The sequence below is a fragment of the Anabrus simplex genome, chromosome 12 (assembly GCF_040414725.1).
Source record: "Anabrus simplex isolate iqAnaSimp1 chromosome 12, ASM4041472v1, whole genome shotgun sequence".
NCBI classification, from domain to species: Eukaryota; Metazoa; Arthropoda; class Insecta; order Orthoptera; family Tettigoniidae; genus Anabrus; species Anabrus simplex.
Window position 1 is genome coordinate 95,962,833 of NC_090276.1, and position 22,641 is coordinate 95,985,473.

General features: G+C 39.4%; 1 protein-coding gene across 1 annotated transcript in view; it reads left to right on the forward strand.

The window, feature by feature from the left end:
• Positions 1-344: 344 nt before the first annotated feature.
• Positions 345-22,641, forward strand: part of LOC136884102 (PWWP domain-containing protein 2A) — a 144,334-nt gene continuing 122,037 nt past the window's right edge. The window contains exon 1 of the mRNA XM_067156139.2: positions 345-533. Coding sequence (XP_067012240.1) covers positions 382-533 — 152 coding nt within the window. The 5' untranslated portion in view covers positions 345-381. The remainder of the gene's footprint in view (positions 534-22,641) is intronic.

A 22,641-nucleotide genomic window follows, 5' to 3' on the forward strand; every position in this document is an offset into this window, starting at 1 on the left:
ACAGCAAAGATGAATGTATATTACGTTCCAATCAAGGGATTGAACTACATTTTAGAGACATAATGGCATACATAACAAGAATAAAAGTTGCTTGGTGTTGTTTTGTTAGGTACGTAGCAGAATGAATGGTTGTGAGATATTGATACATAAAGCCAAGGAAGAGAGTCTGAATAAACCAATGGATAGATGTAATTGTTATAATACCGATATAATAATCCTATCAGGCTGAATAATGGGAAAACTACGTCCTAAGGAACAAAGGCAGTGCTCGAGCATGCGCAGAATAGCGGCCGAACCTCAATGGTGGACCTGCTCCAAGTCTGTCGACCGCTTGCTCCAACGCAACGGCAGCCAGCTGGGTAATAATTCTACCAATCCAATATGGCGGACTTGGAATCTGTTTCTCAGATGAATTTATTGAAAAATTCTAAAATCTTAGTTAACGTTGATGAAGTTCTTCAAGATATTTTAGTAGTGTCTTACATATGTGATAGCAAATTATATCAAGGTGCACTGCTAGATTCGACTAAGAAGTAAGTGAATAATAATTCGTTTTGCTCCACCCTTCAATGTGATGCCAACGTTGCATTATCAGTGTTGTGTGCCTGTCTGTTGCCTCTTATTGTGTGCCAAGGGATAGAGGTAGGTTCTTATAAGTACTTTCTTGTGAAACTAGGTATTTTTACGCACCGTTTGATGTATAATATATTGTGTAAAGGCTGATATTAAATATTTTAGCCTTGTAGGTTTTTACTTCATTTAGCTGCCTTGCTTAGAGCAGCCATTGTAGCCTCGTGTTGAGTCTAGCCCGTGCTTACGCAAGAATTTAGCTTGAAATATTTTCTTCACAGGCCTTATATTGAGATTGAGAGTCATTGTATTAAAAAGTCATAAGTTTATTTTTTATATTCATTAGATGTTAAGCTAATTTCTTGGCCCTCGTTAATAGGTAGGGACGTCATATTTGTATGCTTATTTTGTGTTTCACGAACTGTAATTATTTCAAGGCTAGAATTCTTCCCAGTGCTATATTGTTAATTGTAGTTGCTATTTGGCGTTAATTTTGATGTTAGATTTATGGTGCAAGGAGTGAGATGAATTATATCTCTGTAAACTTGGATGTAAATTTTAGGCCTACAGTTAGGTGTACAAGTTTATTTTTAAGAAAATGACCTCCGAATTTAGTGACCTAAATTATATCTGAATTTTACGTATCATATTCTGATGGCATTTTTAAAAACTAATTTTGCTCTACACGCACAGCAATGAATTCTGTGAACATCTGTATTTGAGACCTAGTCATGAGATAAGCGGTGCCGTTCGTCCCATATCTCGGCAGACGATCCAATTGTAAGCGGGCAACTCCTCCGCCGATCGACCGGGCCTACCCGCGAAGCGTGTCTTTGCTGTAATTCATTATTGTAATCAATTTATATTGCTAGCAGCTACGGGATTCCAAAATAATTATTAAAATAATTTCCAAGAAGCAGAAGAGCTTTCTTTTGAATATTGCTAAATTTCAAATTATATGTGGTTTAATGTGCTATTACATTTTAAAGAAAAATAGTTTTCCAAATGTACGAACTTCAAACTTGTCAGACCAGATAATAGAGTAATGGGGTGTGTAACCTTTGTAGTTATGATTTCTCTAGCCTGCAAACTTTTTACATAAACGTTATTTCCTCAGTTTCATTTCATGTGCCCAGTTTTGTTACAGTTATTTTGGTGCGGGAATGATTTCTTGAAAATTTGATATAAGGTACCGGTATTGAGTAACATCCGTGCAATGCGTTATTAAATTGCGTATACTTTGAGTGTGATCATGATATCTGTTAGTAATTATATACTTGTTAGTGACTTATTTAGCTAACTGAACGTATTGCCGGTGTGTCACTGATGACGTGAGATTTTACGTGTTCTATGAGACATCAACCGAGTTTCTTGGAAGTTAGTATGCCTGCTGCATAAACTTTTCCTTTCTCGTGCGACTCAACTCGCGATTTTTTTGTTTATTTTTTGTTCTCTTGAAGTCTTCTTTCTACGAACACTTCATAGTTGAATGCTGCAAGAGTGCTTTTGCTAATACGTGTTTAACGCCCGTTCTTAAGAATTGTGCAGCCCTTTCTTTAGCGTGTCTCACTTTTTAAGTGCCAGGTTTCGCTCCTCCACCCGGAAGCATAGAAGGCGAGCGCTAATTACACTTGACATTTTAAAACGACAATCGTTGCTGTGTCGAGCGGATGTCATAACAAGATCCCTGTTAATGTATATTGTAATATTGTATTTTCCCAAAACGTCTGTACTGTTTAAAGGTGGAAGAAATGACAGCTTAGTACGTGATTTACTGAAGGAATACCCCATAACATATGTTCATAAATGGTGTAAAAATAATGCAGTCTGTAATGAGTCCTCTCACCACTTGTCATTGTAGTATCATGAGTTCCTCTGTTGTGAACGACTCATAGCGATACTGTCCCCCCCCCCCTCCCTTTGTGTGAGTGTGTGTGGTGTGATAATTTAGTACCACGAGAGTAGTAGTATTCCACAATATATTGAAAAACGTAGCACATTGTGCACATATTTTGAGATACTGTAGATCTTTCATGTACGGTATCTTAGGTATTTAAAAGAAATTCCAGGAAGTAGAACAAATTAGTCCAGGCTGTTGTTTGCAAACGTAGCAAGATAACCCCTATGAAGTACGTTTCATTCATATGTCCACGAGGGTCCTGGAAGTATTAGCATCAGATTACAGTGCAGAGCATCCTTCCCAGCTCTATACACAGATGTGCGCCGCAAGCACATGACTTGTCGAGATGAGAATTCCTTTTTGTAGCTGTCACATTTAATTTTGTAGAATGTTTACACGGTGAAATTTCCTGCTCTTCGTTTTTGTACCTTGTCAATCTTTTATCTTTTCTGTTTGCTTTTATTCTGTATTTGTTTATTCAATGATAATAATCTGTGCCCTAAGCTACCGAATGCAGGCATTTTAATTTGAGACATTTAGGCTACCTGCGCGATATTTTCGACGTTTCGTTTTGTCAGAGTAACGATGCCTGGATTAAGCCCAGTTGTACTGTCGAATATCTTTCCTGCCGCCAACCCTGTATATACACTATTGCGTGTTCTTTAGTGTTTGTAAAGACGGACACCCAGCCGCCAAGCTAGAATAATTTACCATGTTCCGGCCGGAAATTGAACCCGCGGCCCTTCGAACCGAACGTGAAAGACTATGGTAAAATACAAAATATTTAAAACAAAAGGTAAGGAGTTTGATCATATCGCAAAAATGGTTTATATCTGAACTAAAATGTGTTTCTGTTTACTGCGTCAGTAGCGTTGTACAGTGTATTATACTTTGTGATGAATGGTATTTTCAAAATTATTCTCCGAAGTTGGGAAGTGGCACTTAGAAGTGAACTTCGGATGGAAGCTCAGAATTGTCCACCAAGTTATCCTATTAAGAAAATATGGCGTCGATTTGTCATCTATTTTCTACTGTGTCAGATCGGAAGTCGTAATACATGATATTCTATTAGGTAAACTATCATTTATTTTAAAATACGAAACTCTTTATTTAAAGTCGTCCACTTCATCTCCACATGCTTATCTCATCCTGGGTAGATGACACGAGCGTATTGTGACTTCAGAGCAGCGTATTTTAAAGCGCACGCAAGACAATGCACGTCTACTCGCCGTTCCGGAAATGCGGATTCACGTGTTAAAAAGCATGCGTCATTGGCAGCGAGTGATTGCGTAATGCCGTCAGCGTTAAAGGGACAGGCGCTCTTTAAAGGGCGGCCGCACCACGTGAAAGGACGACTTGTAAGTTCCCGTGTCTGACCCAGGTAGTGTAAACCCTGGCTACTCGGAAATCAGGACGTGCTAGGATAACCCCGAATTGTCCATACCGTTATTCGTTTGCGAGACCTAGTGTTCTTCTGGGATGGGCTAGAACTAGTTGGTTACTTTCTCAGTCTTATCCTTGGCTTTGACATTATGAAAGTGATCGAGGTATGAGCGATGCTACAGTACTAATGCCATTCCTTCTATGAATGGTGAGAAAATGTTGCTCATAGGGTAGGTTCGTGCATGCATTTCCGTGAGCTTGGCAGACTGACATGTAAAAGCTAGCCTACTTCTGGCTCAGTGATAAAAGCTACAGGAAACTACCTCACTCATTTTCCTAGTACACCTCTTCAGTGGTGCCCAGGCAATCTATGACTGGAGCTGTTCCAGGATCCAACCAGCCTTCGGCCTGAGGACTGAACGTACACATACAATATCATACCACAGTCTCTCTCCACTGACAGCCCGGAACATCCCTCTTAGTCGAGCAGGTCGTTGCAGCACCAGTAACACTACTCTTTTGTTGGAAATCACCCATAACAGATCATACTGCTTACCTTAGAATTTTCTCCAATTGTCATAACAAGTAATCCTGGTGAGGGTTCCATCCTCTGGAACCATACTCCAATTGGGGCCTTTCCAAAGACTTCTCAACTCTATTCTTTGGGGACAGGTGATATTACAGTATGACCAATGTCTTAAGCCAATACATTCTTCAGCGTATATCCTTGGGACAAAAAACCAGCACTTCAGTCATTTTTGCTACAGTGTAGCACATCACGTATTTGAGTTATTTTTTTGTAGCACCTATATAGCTAACCTGTATAACCCTGTCCTTGCCTGTAGTAGGAGACTGTTAAAAGGCAGTCTTGAGCAATCTGACAGTGGGACGACATTGCTTACAGGTATACACAGTTCCTAACCTACCTTCCTTTTCTTTCGTCGATGCCTTAATTCTTCCATATTTCTTCCGATTAGTGTTCATAGCGGAAGGTTGCCTAATTGTACTTTCTCTAACACCACCATACACAATAATGAATAGGAAAGGGCATCCCATGGTGTAAAACAGATCCCTGTCGATGTGTGACACAGTTCTCACCTGATAAAAGAAGCAGGAGGAGAAGAATGATTGGGGGCAGGTGTTCCCTAGTCTGAGTGAGCTGATACGATTCAGATCAGTGGTTCATTTGTGCTACCTTTTGTTGGCTCTACCCATCCTCATCTACAATTATTAGAAATATGGTTTTCTTAGAAACTCTTATATTGTGAATACAATAAATGAGAGGATATTAACAATCACTACAGCCCGTGTGGCTGTAATAATCCTATGTCAAGTTGCTGCTTTGACTTGGAAAAGGATTTCTAAGGTAAAGGTACCTACAGGTGACACTGTTAAGAGAAAAAAATGGCAAAATGATAATTGAGCTTACATATAATACTATTTTATTGAAAAAGGAACTAGATTAATTGCTCTGGACTATCCTGTGCTTAGTTTTCTTCATTTGACTATTGAATTTTAAATTTAACCATACATTTATCATTAGTTCCCAGTAGATGACATATTTTTTAAAACACAAAAACATTTAATATAGATCAATGTTACAAGGAAGAACATTTCTAATAGTGAGGGAAACAGTTGCTAGTACCTAAGAAAATATAAAAAATCAGTCTCAGAAAAAAAAAAATCAATGAAATCGGACTTACAAATTAAAAAGGCAATGAAATCAGTCTTCAAATAAAAAAAAAGCCATGAGATCAGTCTTTGGAGTAAAGATGCAAAGTTTTAAAAATTCAAGCCACAAAAAACAAAAAAACAAAAAAAAAACACATATATATAAAATGACTTTTATACATTAGTGTCACCCTAGGAACTCCAAGTTTCTTGGCCACTGTCATCATAGAACTCCCATTTCCCACTTCTTCTGTAGCATCAGCCATGGTCTCTTGTGAATTATTTAAAATCTTTTTTACATTTTGAATCTAGGGATAAAAAAAGAGAAAAGAATTGCAAAAGAAATCAACGAGCCAATGCCTGACACCTTGGACACCAATGGCTGACACTCCCTGTCAACTACTGATTCCAGAAGTCTTAATTATAAATAAATGAATATCGTTTACCATGTATTTTAAAAAATACAATTCTTTCAACACGTAGAAGAAAATCCAGTGCCGGACACCCCTGGCATTCAGTAAAACCCTTAAAAACATGCCATTTAAGATTAATCATTTCAAGCAAAGCAAATAAATAGAGTTTAGAACCCAGCAACAGTAAGAAACTTCACCTTCTGACATAAGAGACAATAACTAAACTTCCAATTTACCTCTTAAGGAATGTGTCTAGAAGACGGGAAACATTCGCTAGTCTTACAAAGATCTGATTCACGTGAAAACAAAGACACCACTAATCTTAGGGATCACCAGTGTCGCCGCCTGGGGATGTGTTGCTGCATTTAGACCGAGTGTCACCTATTGGTGAAGAAGGTGCAAGTGTCTTCTGCAGCAATGTGAACTATCAGAACCTGGCAAGATGTTCTTCAATTCTCACCTATTAGTGCCTAAAAATCGTAAACATTCACTAAGCACGTCCACACCAGCTAGTTCTGCTCACTCTTGGACCTATGTTATTTGCACTTAAAGCTGTTGTCCAGGTGACAGATTTTCTATCAGTTGTTTCAGAGGATTTTCTTAAATCATTTCAAAAAAGTTGGAGTATGTATTGAACATCTCCCTTGGTAAATTATTCCAGTCCCTAATTTCCTTCTGATGATTTGACCAATTAATCCTGTTGAAATCCAACATTATCTTCATATTATGATCTTTGTATCTTTTGAATAGACTTACTCTTCTCAAGCTTATTCGTCTACTAATGTAATTTCATGCCATCTCTCCACCAACAGTTGCTCGGAAAATGCCACTTATTACAAGAAATCAAGTTCATTTCCTGTATCAAATCTTATTTAGATTAAATCAATAAAAGTAAACTTCCACCTGCTGGATACTCGTTCTGCACGAATGTGTCACTTGGGACTACGGTTTTGGACCAGTAGTTCTTCATTTTCATCGATTGTTGTAATTTCTGTTCCTCTGACGTTGTGTTGGTTTCTTCCCAACTTCCTCAAATCCCCTTGTGGAACAATTTTCCTGATTATATTTCTATCCTGCAGATTTGGTGATCCTAATTCAGTGAGGTCTTTCTAAAAACTGGACTTGCTTGTATAGAGGTGCCAACTATTATGGATCTCACCTTACAATTACGGCATTATGGTTCAAGGGGAAATTATTACGGAAAAGTGACATTATCACGCAAAAATAATTTTCTACGGAAAAAAGGAAAGAAGGAAAAGTGTTCACTCCTTTCAAGCTTTTCTGCTCAACCTTCCTCATTTCAATGCTTGTGAGTTGTCAGCGATACTTATTCGATCGTCCCTTCCTTTTGCTACCCATAACTTAAGCGTTGTGAAATTCATTGTGAACGAAGGAGCTCTATTCTGTTCTTCACTATAAATCCGTAAGTAACATTGTATTTGCAGTATTAAGTGTACCTGGCAGTAGATAGGAAAAATGAGACCAAATTTAGGCACGTCCACTTTGGAATCAAACATGGTTCAGAAGATGAAAATGTCACAGGGGAGAGGATGTTTCAAGAAAACTTACAATGAAAAGCAACTGCTTGGTGCGAAACAGGTAGTGTGCAAATGTTATGATATAGTCCTACTTTCGGGAAGAGCAAAAGGGAAGGGAGGACTTGACTTGACTGAAGGGCGTAGGGTGATTGCAAGGGCTTGCAAGTTGAAGGCCTAAAAAGGACCTATAAAAAGTCCGAAAACTGGCTAAAAGGACGTTCAAATGCGATCAAAATTCATTTATAATTCTAGTTTTTATTTCATATTTAATGAAGAAATACAGTGTTTAAAAAATGCAAAATTCTAGTGGTATTTGACATACAGTGCAAACATATATCATTGAAATACATACTTCTCCTTTCAGACAGTATTTTTTTTAGTCTAACACAATTTAAGAACGGAGTTCCATGTTTGTTAAAAAGTGCTAGCAGAATTTAGAATGAAATACTTTTTCCACCTTGAGTGAATTAAGCAAACCCACAATGGACATCTTGGAGAAATAAACTGATATTAGTATAACTGCAATCATATTTGGCTTAACCATACAAGGGTTACAGGTTGGCTATAATAGTAGTCATCTCTAGGTTCTTAGTATCGTCGATTTTCAGATAGTACGTTGCAAAACATGCATCCACTTCATCGGAAACCACTTACAGTCAGAATTTTCTCCTCTCAGTATTTCACTTATCTTGCACATAATTTGATACCGCTGGATTTCTTCAAGCAGTAGTTTCATTTCATTTCCTCTCTTTTCAGATACAGTATGTTACTAGAGAAAAGAGGTGATGGATGTACTAATGTAGAATGGGCAGTAAAAATGTAGTCAGAAGACGGTTTAAGCTGTCAAGACCTAAGAAAGGACCAAAAAAAAAAAAAAAACCAAAAAACCCCCCACCGTTTTCTGGCCTACAGTGACCCAGAATGAACATATGTTGAGTCTCGTATTCTGACACTCGGAAAAAAAAAAATCCTCAACTTCCAAGCCCTAGTGATTACTTATAACCTACTTTGAAGGTTGGCACCTCTGCTTATACCATTTTAATCTCATACATTTGATTTGCAAAAATTTGTGTATTTGATAAGCAAGTCCATTGTTGACATGTGTCAAGAAAATAAGGTTAAATTCTTTACGTTTCGCAGAGAACTTTGCTTTGCGTCATCAGAAGAAAATTTCGACTGTCCACGAGAAAGGCTAAGCCTTGCCTTGCTCTGTCATCTAGTGAGTGTAAGTAAAGAGTATGTCTCTATACTCTTTGTGTACGTTTCATGTCAAAATGAGGTATCTGAATGAGGTAGAACATGTTGGGGCAGTGACTTTACTGCAGGAAGGTTGTACTATTCATGCAGTCTCTACAGAGCTTAATTTGGCTTCATCTGTTGCTGGGAGGGTTTGGAAAAGATTTCGTGAAATTTTTACATAGGTACACACGAAAGCCAGGTCAAGAGAGGAAACGGAAAACGTCGGCCAGGGAAGACCGATATATGGTGAATTGTTCTCTCCGCCGGCGCTCTGCCACTGTCCGGGATCTACAAAATGATCTAAGAGCAGCAACTGTTTGCAGTGTCAGTGATCAAACAATACGTAACAGACTCCGAGAGGCAGGTTTAAGACCAAGAAGACCTTATCAGGTCCCTCAATTAACTGTTCGGCACAAGAGAGGTAGACTTCGATTTACTGAGGACCATAGCAACTGGCAGGTACATCACTGGAGCAATGTATTGTTTACAGACGAGCCCCGCTCTCGTCAAACATGGTGCGACGGACGTATACGTGTATATCGTCATTGTGGTGAACGTTCTAATGAAGCAGCAGTCCAGGAAATTGACAGATATGGCTGCGGCTCATTCATGCTGTGGGGTGTCATCACAATTGATGACTGGCCGGGCCTTCAGGTAATCATAAGCCAATTTAATACTAGAGGTACATCAACGAGATGTTACTGGATCATGTTATGCCTATTGCATTTGTAATGGGTCCCCAGTTTATCCTGCAACAAACAATGCGAGAGCACTTCCAGCAGCAGCCATCACGGAAAATCTACAGGACTTCATGATTCAAACATTAGACTGGCCTGGTCTGAGTCCTAACCTCAATTCCATTGAGCATTTATGGGATATGCTGGATACACAACTTTGGGCCTGTATTGTAGCACCTCAGACTCTTGAACAACTTGCAGAAGTCCTTATTCAGGAGTGGAACAAAATTCCACAAGAAACTGTTCGCAGACTTGTTAGGAACATGCCTCGAAGATGTGAGGCACATGGAGGGCCTACCAGATATTGAAATGTTTCTATTTGTTCTCAATGTGAATTAACTGAAGGATTTTCCACTTTGGTTTACCACGCGGTGTTGAATTTCTGGTCATGGCACCAACATGTGTGATAAGAAGTGAACAACAGTATATGTACATTTCAGTTAAATAAAGGTGTCACTTTCCTCTGCTTCACTCCAACCATTCCTGAAAAAAAAATGCAGGTGTTTAAAATGTTATCCCCAGTATATTAACACCTAGATACCTGTGAGGTATTTTCACTCCAATACAGTAATTAAAAGTTTTCCTCTTGGTGAAACTAACAATGGTTTACCATCATGCCATGTCACAACATTGTTGAGGTCTTTTTGTAGTCGCTTACAATTCTGTAACTTACTCTCCAGTATAAAATCATCTACAAAAAGCCTTCTTTGCAATTAGGGTTCTTTACTTGTATCATTTTTATATATACAGTAATAAAGTTTTATTATGAATCCACCTGTTCATTACATTATAATGTTGTCACATTTAAAATAACTTCATTAGTTAAAAAGTTATATATGGGACATGTTTCGCTCCCTTACAGAGCATCATCAGCCAAATCTGAATCTCGAATAATTGTTATATATGTAAATAATGACTTAACTATTTGAAGATTTTTGACAAACTTAAAACTTACTCTATTAGAATATCATAAAATATAAAATCTTTGTATACATGGCTTAATTACATATGCTTAATAGGAAGATACATTAAAATTATGGAAGAGAGAGTACTAAAATATTAAATAAAATAAAAAATATATATCTCATGTCCGAAATCTTAGAAAGACGTGAAAATCAATCTTAGGAGCTAAATTTGAGGATTTTCTTGGCAATGAGATCTGGTAAAAAAGTTATTTATCCCTTGTGGACAAGAGTCTATAAAGATTCAAATTTACCGTCAATTTGATGATTGAACTTGTAACAGGATAAATGTTGGTCTTCAAGAAATTTAAATGCTTGTTGTCATTTGACCTCGGCGAATGCTCTTGAAAAGATATGTGGTGACCACATAACCTCGGACAACACCAAACCGACAAACAGCAATTGGAGGGACATTCAGCAAGATAAACCAAGCAGCAGCTTTTAAATACGAGCATTGATTTACGTCCCTTTCAATCATCCTTATCAAATCTATTAGTTCAACAAACGGTCATTGTCATCTACTGTATAAGAACATATCTTTTCAACAGCATTCGCCGAGGTCAAATGACAACAAGCATTTAAATTTCTTGAAGACCAACATTTATCCTGTTACAAGTTCAGTCATCAAATTGACGATAAATTTGAGTCTTTATAGACTCTTATCCACAAGGGATAAATAACTTTTTTTACCAGATCTCATTGCCAAGAAAATCCTCAAATTTAGCTCCTAAGATTGATTTTCATGTCTGTCTAAGATTTCGGACATGATATATATATTTTTTATTTTATTTAATATCTTAGTACTCTCTCTCTCTCTCTCTTCCATAATTTTGATGTATCTTCCTATTAAGCATATGTAATTAAGCCATGTATACAAAGATTTTATATTTTATGATATTCTAATAGAGTAAGTTTTAAGTTTGTCAAAAATCTTCTAATAGTTCTTAAGTCGTTATTTATGTATATAACAATTATTCGAGATTCAGATTTGGCTGATGATGCTCTGTAAGGGAGCGAAACATGTCCCATATATAACTTTTTAACTAATGAAGTTATTTTAAATGTGACAACATTATAATGTATTGAACAGGTGGATTCATAATAAAACTTTATTATTGTATATCAACAGATTTCGATACAGATTAAAACATGAGATTAGTCATTCACTTTTATATACCAAATATATATGAAAACATAAAGGTCCAACAATACTTCTTTGTTGGATCCTCTCTCTTAATTACGAGTATTATAGGATCAGGTAATGCTTCCTGTACTCTAATTCTGTGGAGATCTGTTTTCTAGAAATTTAGCCACCCATTCAATCACTCTTTTCGTTTAGTCCAGTAGCCACCTTGCTGGAATGCTACAAGTTGAGCTTCAGTGGAATAACCTTCCTAAACCCAAACTGTCTTCCATCAAACCAGTTCATTATTTCACAGACATGATAGAGGCTTTTGGCCTTATGCCATGTCAAGAAAATAAGGTGAAATTCTTATGTTTCGCAGAGAACTTTGCTCCTTGTCATCAGAAGAAAATCTCAACTGTCCACGAGAAAGGCTTCTCAAACAATGAGGTGTTTGAATTTAGACGTAATAAAAGTGGAAATGGTCAGCTTCCGCTTCGAACGCTAGCACTGTACCACGTTTGGGGAGCCATCTGGTGACGATCGTACCATATCCATGTCTATAAATACGGGCCTGTAATTATCAGCATTGTTTATCTTCCTTTGTTTTTTACTTCATTCATTTGGTGTAGTTCCTTCATGCAAGAATAATCAGACTGCCTTTTGTATATCCCCAGAAATCTTATCATTTCCAGCTACACTTTGTAGCTTTCAGCTTTTGTGTCTTTTTGTAAATACACTATGTGATCAAAAGTATCCGGACACCCCCAAAACATACGTTTTTCATCTTAGGTGCATTGTGCTGCCACCTACTGCCAGCTACTCCATAGCAGTGACCTCAGTAGTCATTGGACATCGTCAGAGAGCAGACTGGGGCACTCCGCAGAACTCGCGGACTTTCGAATGTGGTCAGGTGATTGGGTGTCACTTGTGTCAGAAGTGTGTACGTGAGATGTCCACACACCTAAACATCCCTAGGTCCACTGTTTCTGATGTGATAGTGAAGTGGAAATGTGAAGGGACACGTACAGCACGAAAGCGTACAGGCCGACCTCGTCTGTTGACTGACAGAGACCGCTGACAGTTGAAGAGGGTCGTCAAGTGTAATAGCCAGGCATCTATCCATATCACACAGGAATTCCAAACTGCATCAGGATCCACTCGAAGTACTATGACAATTCGGCGGGAGGTGAGAAACCTTGGATTTCACGGCCGAGCGGCTGCCCATAAGCCACACATCTCGCAGGTCAATGCCAAACGACACATTGCTTGTTGCAAGGAGCGTAAACATTGGACGATTGAACAGTGGAAAAACGTTGTGTGGAGTGACAAATCACGGTACACAATCAATATGGCGATCCGATGGCAGGGTGTGGGTATGGCGAATGCCCGGTGAACGTCATCTGCCAGCATGTGTAGTGCCAACAGGAAAATTCGGAGTGATGTGGTCGTGCTTTTCATGGAGGGGGCTTGCACCCCTTGTTGTTTTGCATGCCACTATCACAGCACAGGCCTACATTAATGTTTTAAGCACCTTCTTGCTTTCCACTGTTGAAGAGCACTTTGGGGATGGTGATTGCATCTTTCAACACGATCGAGCACCTGTTCATAATGAACGGCCTATGGCGGAGTGGTTACATGGCAAGAACATCCCTGTAATGGACTGGCCTGCGCGGAGTCCCGACTTGAATCCTACAGGACACCTTTGGGATGTTTTGGAACGCTGACTTCGTGCCAGATCTCACCGACCGACATCGCTACCTCTCCTCAGTGCAGCGCTGCATGAAGGATGGGCTGCCATTCCCCAAGCAACCTTCCAGCACCTGATAGAACGTATGCCTGCAAGAGTGGAAGCTGTCATCAAGGCTAAGTGTGGGCCAACCCCATATTGAATTCCAGCATTACCGATGGAGGGCGCCACAAACTTATACGTCATGTTCAGCCAGGTGTCTGGATACTTTTGATCACATAGTGCATCTTCATTATCATAGGTAAATGTTAGTACTTCTCTAGTATTCGTCACCTCCTCCACTTGGATGTTGCAATACTCTTTACATACTGCTGACTGAATACTTCTGTAAATCCTTACATATTGTTGCTGAAAAAGCAATTCTTCATATCTGTCAGTGCTCTTCCTTAAGACTGGTCACGCCTCCCAGCCGCATATGGACATTCGGTCCAATGGAAAAATTTTTGTTGTGTTCCTTTCGTATGCTTTTGTATAAAGGAAAATAAACCATAAACACATTATACTGTAGGAGTGCAAACCACTAGTATCAATCGAGCAACTGTGATGAGAATTGAACAAACACATTCTCCTGTAGTATGTATCCAGGTCTCTGTTGGTTCTGCTCATTCTCTTTGATTGTCTGTGTCTTGCCTTAGCCTTTATTTATCATATGCCTTTTTCTTCCATCCAAAAGAAATTTGACATGAAAACTCACTTTGTTCATAGAAAACTTTGAGCCCAGCTTCTGTCTGTATTTCTATCTTTGGAGGAAACTACGCCTAACACACACTTGACATTCAGTCTTCGTAGGCTTTTTTAAGTCAGTCTTGGAAATACAGATCTTGACATTAAGGGGTCCATTTAGGTAATGAATATCCCATTTAATTCAATACTAAAAGTGAACAAAATACTCTTAAAGTGTTTACACAAAATCTATGAAGTGCCTATCAAAAAATAAACCTTCTGCCCATGCAGTGTCATAGATCGCTGGAAGAATGAGTGTTAAGCGTGAATGGAATGGAGCGGGAGAGAGAACATAACATGTTGGTTGTTAGTCGTAAAGCTGAGAACATGTCAAAATGTGAAAATGAAAATGTGAATTTTTGTCTTTGTTCTGTGAAGGTGAGCTATATATGCATTTTAAACAACATACCAGTCCTGCCATTCTTACATTTCTGGCAATATTAGGAATGAAACCCGGGCCTCCAAGGACGGCAGCTAATTTTGCTAACCGTTACACTACAGTGGTCGTCATGTAGAAAATAAAAACTGTGTACTAATAATTTTTAAATAACAGGGGCCTAAGAGAAGTCAGTGTGTTACATCAGAGTTTTGATGTGTGTTGTGCAGATCTGCATAATGCATGAAACTCCATGCGAGACCGTCAGAGCCTGCTTTCTTGATAAGACAAGCTGAGAAAAAGAAAAGGGAGCATGCTCTGTCACCTAAGTCGTTATACGCAAGTGTGCTTAACAGGTAAAAGTGTGGATATAGGTTATTACATGTTGAACATTTACATGCTGGTATAATTTCAGAAATGAAATGAATAACTATGTAATGTTTTTCTTTTGAATAAAATTTGTACCCCTTTCATTCTTTGTGCATGAAAATTAAGTTGTATAAGTTTCATGCTTATAGGTCTTACTTTTTGAGAAACATATATTTAAAACTGATGTATTTACAATACTTTTAATGTTAGCTTGAATTCAGTTTTAGAAGTTATAGATATGAAAATATTCTGTTGCCGTCCCATGATCTGGGTCATCTTTTTCATTTGTAATAATATTCGCTGCTTGCAATCCTTGTCCTTTTTTTTCACATTTTCAACAGTCCGTGTCTTTGTTAACACTTCAGAACACTGTCTGGTTTGTCTTTGTGGTGGAACTTTTGGTTGATTGGCTGAAGTAAGCATTGTTAAATCTAAACGTTCCCTATGAGGTTACAGTGCTTACCAGAAGCCCACAAATACCCCATAACCCATACGAATTCTCTATCCAATGATTAAACAAGAGTGAAATATTTACCTTTATGAGAAATTTACTTCTGTGGCACTACATTAGAGACGTACAATAGTATGAAGTGTTTCATATTTAAAAGACTCTGATTTTCATGAAACTAGTGTTGATTTATTCAGAAATATTTATGTAATCAAACTAAAAAATAAAATATTTCATACCGGGCGAGTTGGCCGTGCGCGTAGAGGCGCGCGGCTGTGAGCTTGCATCCGGGAGATAGTAGGTTCGAATCCCACTATCGGGAGCCCTGAAGATGGTTTTCCGTGGTTTCCCATTTTCACACCAGGCAAATGCTGGGGCTGTACCTTAATTAAGGCCACGGCCGCTTCCTTCCAACTCCTAGGCCTTTCCTATCCCATCGTCGCCATAAGACCTATCTGTGTCGGTGTGACGTAAAGCCCCTAGCAAAAAAAAAAAAAAATCATAAATTTGACATCTTTAGGCTGTAAGGTTACCTTATCCCTGGAATGCCTAAATTTTTTCACAACCTAATTTGCCTGAGGTGAGTCCAATGGTCACTGTTACAAAATACAGCTTTCCCTACACTTCTTACCCACTTAATACACATTTATCACTACATCGTATTTAAATACATTTTAAAGCAATCTGTGCATTTCAAAGGCTAGGAACTTTTGGAGTCTGAGACCGAAAAGATTTTCATTCCATGTTTATTAGGTTCAGATGCTACATATTTGCAAAAAGGACAACGTCCTCTGAATGGCACCATTTGTTCATCTACTGCGATATTAGTTCCTGGAAGGAAATGCTTGGTGAGATTTATGCACTGCTTCCCAAACATCTTGAATCGGTGCTATCTTGTCTTTCTCACAACAAGCACATTTAGTGATTTGTCATCATATTGCAGAAAAGGTTAGCAACTCGTTGAATCTGCTCATGGTAGCGCGGAAAATAGGCGGGTCGTATTTGGGGCTCCATAGCGACGACACACACAGCCTCTTGGTTAGATTTCAGGTGGCCTGTTGTTATGAGAAGCCCACTGAAAACATTACCGTAACTTCGTCACACACTCTCCATGACATTTTTTATTTTTCAGGCTGCAGACTCCCTCATTTTCCTGATTGGTGAATCTTTTAGAATGCTTGTTATAATGAAGAGTTCAATACAGTCCCTGTGGTGGAAGAACAACTGTATGTATTAGTGTCTTTATTATATTAGAAGCTCTCGTCTTTGACGTAAGAAGGTCGACAATTTTGCTATTCAAATTGGTTTTTACCTCTTTATCGCCTGCGATATATCGCATCTTCAATTACACTTTAATTTACATCACTTTGTTCACTGGCAATGCTCCTCTTCATCACCTGGCTCAGTGGGCTTAAAGGATATGATAATAGGGCAACACACTCTTTATTTCTTTTTACTACTTCTGACTACAAACTATCTATTTCCTTGTTACGAATTCCGGCTCCATGGCTAAATGGTTAGCGTGCTGACCTTTGGTTACAGGGGTCGCGGGTTCGATTCTCGGCAGGGTCGGGAATTTTAACCTACGGGCCTCATCAAAAGACCTGCATCCGGCGACGCGAACTTGTCGTCGGACACTCCCAGCACTAAAAGCCATACGCCATTTCATTTTATTTTGTCCCTAAGTCTAGACGTTGTGGAGTACCACGGAAAAAATGATGGACCATGCACTTGTAATTCAAATAAAAACAACAGTTGGTACATGAATGTGACCCATTATTGCCATTTTGTATAACATGACAAGCAAGTCCACCAGCTGTCGTAAAATAAAAAGGTAACTGACATCTAAGAGCAGACTCACGACAGGTGTTAATGTTATGAACAAATAGGGCCTACATAAAGACCGGGCGAGTTGACCGTGAGCTCGCATCCGAGAGATAGTGGGCAGCCCTGAGATGGTTTTCCGTGGTATCCCATTTTCACACAAGGAAAATGCTGGGGCTGAACCTTAATTAAGGCCACGGCCGCTTCCTTCCCATTCCTATCCCATCGTCGCTATAAGACCTATCTGTGTCAGTGCGACGTAAAGCAACTAGCAAAAAAAGATAAAAGATAAATAAAGAACTGTTGTTAAGGAACCCATAAGTAAACATTATTGAAAACATATTTTGATTGTTGAAGAATACATATATCAAGAAAATCCTTTTTTTACTCAGTACAATTCACAAAATGGAATCGTAGTGAGTCCAATGGACTTACGTTAGGCTTTCTAGGGTTAGGCTTGCTATTCTTCTTTTGAAGCTGTTTTTCAGAATTCACAACATGGCATTGTCAATTTACATCAGCCTGATTGTCAACTAATGTATGGTTCCTGACCTTAATACCAACATCTCACACTGTCTAACTCTATAAAACACATCTTTATTTCTTAATTTTAGAAATCTGACTCAGACATCGTCTGTGGTTCGTGTCCCGGCAGTGACGACATGTATGTTCCCACTAGAAGAGTGACGTTTTTTAAAGCGGTGTGTACGCTTTTCTCAGGAACCACTTTAATTTCCAAAAAGCTACAAGAAAGATTTTAAAACAGTTTATTTTTCCCTTCAGTAGTAGTGGTGGTATAACACTAACTGCCTAAAATTTTTTGAGGGAGAAGTATTGTTTTTTTGAGGGCCTCTTTAATCCAGTATACACTTTTAAGTCTTTATTGTAGGTACTATTGCATTAGAAGAATTGTGACTTTTAGATACCATAACAATTGTGTTGAGGTTGTGGCAGAAATTTCAATTTTTTAATGTGATTTGTTGCTCCTCGTATCCCTGTTGATGAACAAAGAGAGACGCACGTCCCTGTGTTTGTCCAGTCGAGGCAAGTCGTCTTTTTCTGGAAGTATACTGTGTTCGCCAATTGGATTACATTTGCATTCGTGACTCGATCTGCCCTGAGCAACACCACATTTCAAACACCTGAATATAACTTGTTGGATTGGAATTTGTTTTCCTCAGTATAACTCCACTTCATTTCTGTGAAAACAGCACATCAATAGCACCTTCCATTTCAGAAATCTGTCTCTACTGTTGGCCGTATACCATTATTTTAAGTAGTAAAATCTTTCTCTACAAGAAAACTAGTGGCCATGTTGTTGGCCATAAAGATTTCTGTTGGCTCAACAAGTATATCTCTGAATGCTTATTTAGTTTATTGTGTGCCAGTTATTATTTTTGTTTTGTTTTTGTAAAACTTCCATGGGGAGGAGGGAGGTTTTAACCCCCAGTCACATCCCCTGGCTACGCCTCTAATGCATAACAACAACAACGGCTAGAACATTCTCCAGTCACTCGTTTGTGTCTGTCACGCTCTTCCAGTTTCTCATAATTAATTGAGATGAAAATGGGAAAGGGTGAAAATGCCATAATGGCGAATGTTCATTTTTTTTTTTTGCTCGAAATTGACCGAAAGGTAACATGGTGAAGGCTAGAAGTTCATTTTTCAGCCAAATCCGAGCAAAAAAAAAAAAAAAAAAAAAAAAAAAAATGTCATTTTTGCTCTTTTCCATTTTAACTCTTCAATTCTCGACATGGGTGATAATGGGAGTGGCAGTGCTGATTATTGTTTTAAGAGGAAGTACAACTAGGCAACTATCCTCTATTAACACTAATCAGAAAGAAAAATGGAAGGGATTCGACACTTCGAAAAGTGAAAGTATCAGGCAAAGAAAGACACGGGCCACGAAGGGCGTGAAAATGAAAGAATCCCTAGGTCTCGAGTGCTCTAATACCGTCGGGATCGGAAAAAACAAGAACTGACCAAGGGAGGTCGGATAGGATAGATGAAAGTGAGGGGCCTGGCACAATTGGAAGCAGTGCCAGGATTCAGCTAAGGTCCCCGTGGTAGCAACCCATGCTCTCAAGTTGAGAGCCCCTGGGGCCCCTTTTAGTCGCCTCTTGCGACAGGCAGGGGATACCGCCACACGCTGTGGAGAAGATAACGGAGGGTCGCTTTCTGTGGTCACCTGACGGACAGGTGGATAAGAAGTGTTGACGTCCTAAACTTGAGGGACACCGTTGTTTCGTAAACTAAAAACAGGCAAGAAGTTGGCCATGTTCAGGCATTTTGATTTGATGCTGTGTAGGGTGCAGTTTACTCGATCAGATGGCAGAGTTTTATTGTGGTTTATTGTGTCGAGTGTCTGCCGTGTTTGTACCCGCGACCTTCGGATTTGTTGATTAAAATCCATGCATTAAACATGAATAATATATTGTAATATTGTTTGATAGGACTAGTATTCAATACATTTTTATAAATAGTGTATGTATAAAACAGCAGCAATTGTTAATCTTTGTTTTTAATAAAATGCTTGGTGAAATTAAAAAGAAACACACACTGGGAGGTAATTTGGGAGGGGAGGTCGGGGAGAGTGGTGGTCGTGATTACTGTTTTAAGAGGAAGTACAACTAGGCAACCATCCTCTAGCCTATACCACACTACAGTAATCCGAGAGAAAAATGAAGGTATCGGCCAAAGAAAGACAAGGCGTGAAAATGAAACACTCCGTAGGCGTCGAGTGCTCTACTACCGTCGGAGTCGGAAAAGAACAAGAGTTGACCAAGGGAGGTCTGATAGGATAGGTGGAAGTGAGTAGCCTGGCACAAGAAAGTGGAAGCAATGCCAGGACTCAGCTAAACGTTCCGTGGTCGCCAACGCACGCTTTCAAGTTCAGAGACCCTGGGGCCCCTTTTAGTCGCCTCTTACGACACACAGGGGATACCATGCGTGTTTTTCTAGTGCCGCCACCCTCAGGGAGAGGTTGTTTGTGAAGAAATCGCATTAAACGTTACAGATTGGAAATTATATTTTGCAAAATTTTATGAAGTACAGTTTAATATTAAAGGAGGAATTTGACATTTGTGGGTTTGATTCGCTACTCTGTACTATATTAGTGTTGTGCAGTCCGCTCATTCAGCAGAGACGTCCTTCATATCAGTCCATGTGGCTCATCCACGGTATCCTTTGCTCTGAACTTTGGAGCGTGACGTGCTTCCACTTGTGTCAGGCTTCTTATCCGACCTTCCTCGGTCAACTCTTGTTCTTTTTCGAGCCCGAAGTTTGTAGGGAATCTGATTTTCACGCCCTTCGTGACCCTTGCATTTCTTTTGCCGGTCCCTTCATTTTTTGAAGAGTCGGACCTTTTCTAATTTTATTTCTAACGAGGGAACACAGTACATGTGTTTCACTCGGATTCGGTTGAAATTTTGTAGGGATATTCGTGGGAGGCAGTAGAATGCTAAGGTGAAAACTGCATGTCCCCAGCGCAAGTTTAAACGCCAAAATAGAACAAATAAATAGTCGTAAAATTAGAAGTGCCGCGGGAGTATCGGGGTTTGGCGGAGAAGTAGGGAGGAGCGAAGCAGCGGACGTGAGCCAATCGGGCTGTGTCGAGCTGCGCCAGCAGCCAGGCAGCGTATAGTTAGCGCGTTCCCCTTAACTTCCCGATTAGATGTGCAAAACGTAAATGTGAAAACAGCACATGAAACAAGTGTACAAAGGACGATGTTTGAACAACGATGCCAGTAAGGTTTGAATAATTCACGCCCGAGTTCTTGTTACTCGTTGTAATTAGTGCAATAGTGATTTTGTTTACAAAAAAAGTGTACAAGGCACAGATACTGTGTGCACCATGCAGGTGGTGGTGGTGGTGGTGGTGGTGATTATTGTTTTAAGAGGAAGTACAACTAGGCAACCATCCTCTATATAACATTAATCAGAGGGACAATACGGAAGGGGTCCGACACTTCGAAAATTGAAGATATCGGCCAAAAGAAGACAAGGGCCACGAAGGGCGTGTAAATGAAACACTCCCTAGCCCTCGCAAACCTAATAGCTTTGGGGTCGGAAAAGAACAAGAGTTGACCAAGAGAGGTCGGATAGGATAGCTGAAAGTGAGGAGTCTGGTACAACTGGAAGCAATGCCAGGACTCAGCTAAGGGCCCCGTGGTCGCCAACTCACGCTCCAAAGTTCAGAGCCCCTGGGGCCCCTTTTAGTCGCCTCGCACGACAGGCAGGGGATACCGTGGGTGTTATTCTACCGCCCCCACCTACAGGGGGTGTGCACCATGCACATCTTACAGCGCTGTCGCTTTCACAAGTATTACATTGATTGTAGGAAGGCTCTTCTTTGAAACAATAATCGACTGGATTAACATATTGTGAAGGTTTCTTGTTAACATAGCCACATTTGTACCAACTGTACTGCCACATGCTACGAAAACGCGGAGAGGAGAACTGGTTGTGCGTCAAAGATTGCACTCTTAAAATGTTGTTCCTTAAATGTACCTTGATGTCTAACGAGTTTAACAAAATTAAATCGTACAAAATATGTATAAGTTGCTTCCAAATGCGGAAGCCCAAAACATCTAACGGCTGGATAAGTCCAGTGACTCCTTTCGGAATTGTTTGAACATTAATGATTTTCTTACTCCCAATTTTAGCATTTAAAATATTTTCTTCTTTCTGTCCGGTCCAGGAATCGAGAACTAAAACACTGTACTCTGGTACTAGCTCACAATAAACATCCCGTAACCATTTCTGTACAAGTTCTTTGGTCAGTTTTCCAGACTTTGAAGGCAAAGTGTACACATTTTGTGCGGTAAATAGGTTTTTTCCCCTATATTAGGACCAAATTTGCCATTTTTTCTTTCAACACCACCAGCAACTTCGGCAGGAGTTGTCCATCTGCCGAAATTATTGGCTGTATTGTGTAGCTATGAGTTAGTGAATTCATAGATTGTGCTTCCGCTAATAGGACTTTTTCTCCTCGTTCATTATGGGTCCTGCCAGAATGGAACTCTTCATGAAAACCAGACTGATCAGTATTAAACACGCATTCTGGGCCGTGACTTTCTATTAATTGCGACACTTCAACAAACAGTGTCGCGTTACAATTGGTATCTTCTTGTTGTTCAAATTGGTACCTTTTAGATACGAATTTGCAAATTTTTCTTGATCCAATTTTGAATTTCTTTTTAAAACTCATTACCCAGGAATGTGACGCTCGAAACGTGTCGTAGTTAATTAGACGAGCGTACTTTAAAGCCCATTTTTTAATATTTATATCGTGAACAATTTTGTTTCGTTGTCTACTTTCTTTGAACTTTTGATAAGTCTTCTTCGTAACAAATTTATTTTTTTCTCCCATTGTGCCACCGTTTTCCAGTTATTGCTCCCACCTGTAAAATTCTTGCCGGAACTTTAATTTACAAAACCTGTGTTTCACTGATGCGAAACTCCTCTGTTTCCCACCTTTGTTTCGCCAATATTCGACGACCTTCTTCTTATAAGTTATTGGGATTAGGCATCGTTCAGCCGTTGTTGTGAATGCAGGGTTAGGAGCAACATTTTTTGGAGACGAGGTCAAATAACGGCGTTTCAACATTGTCTTC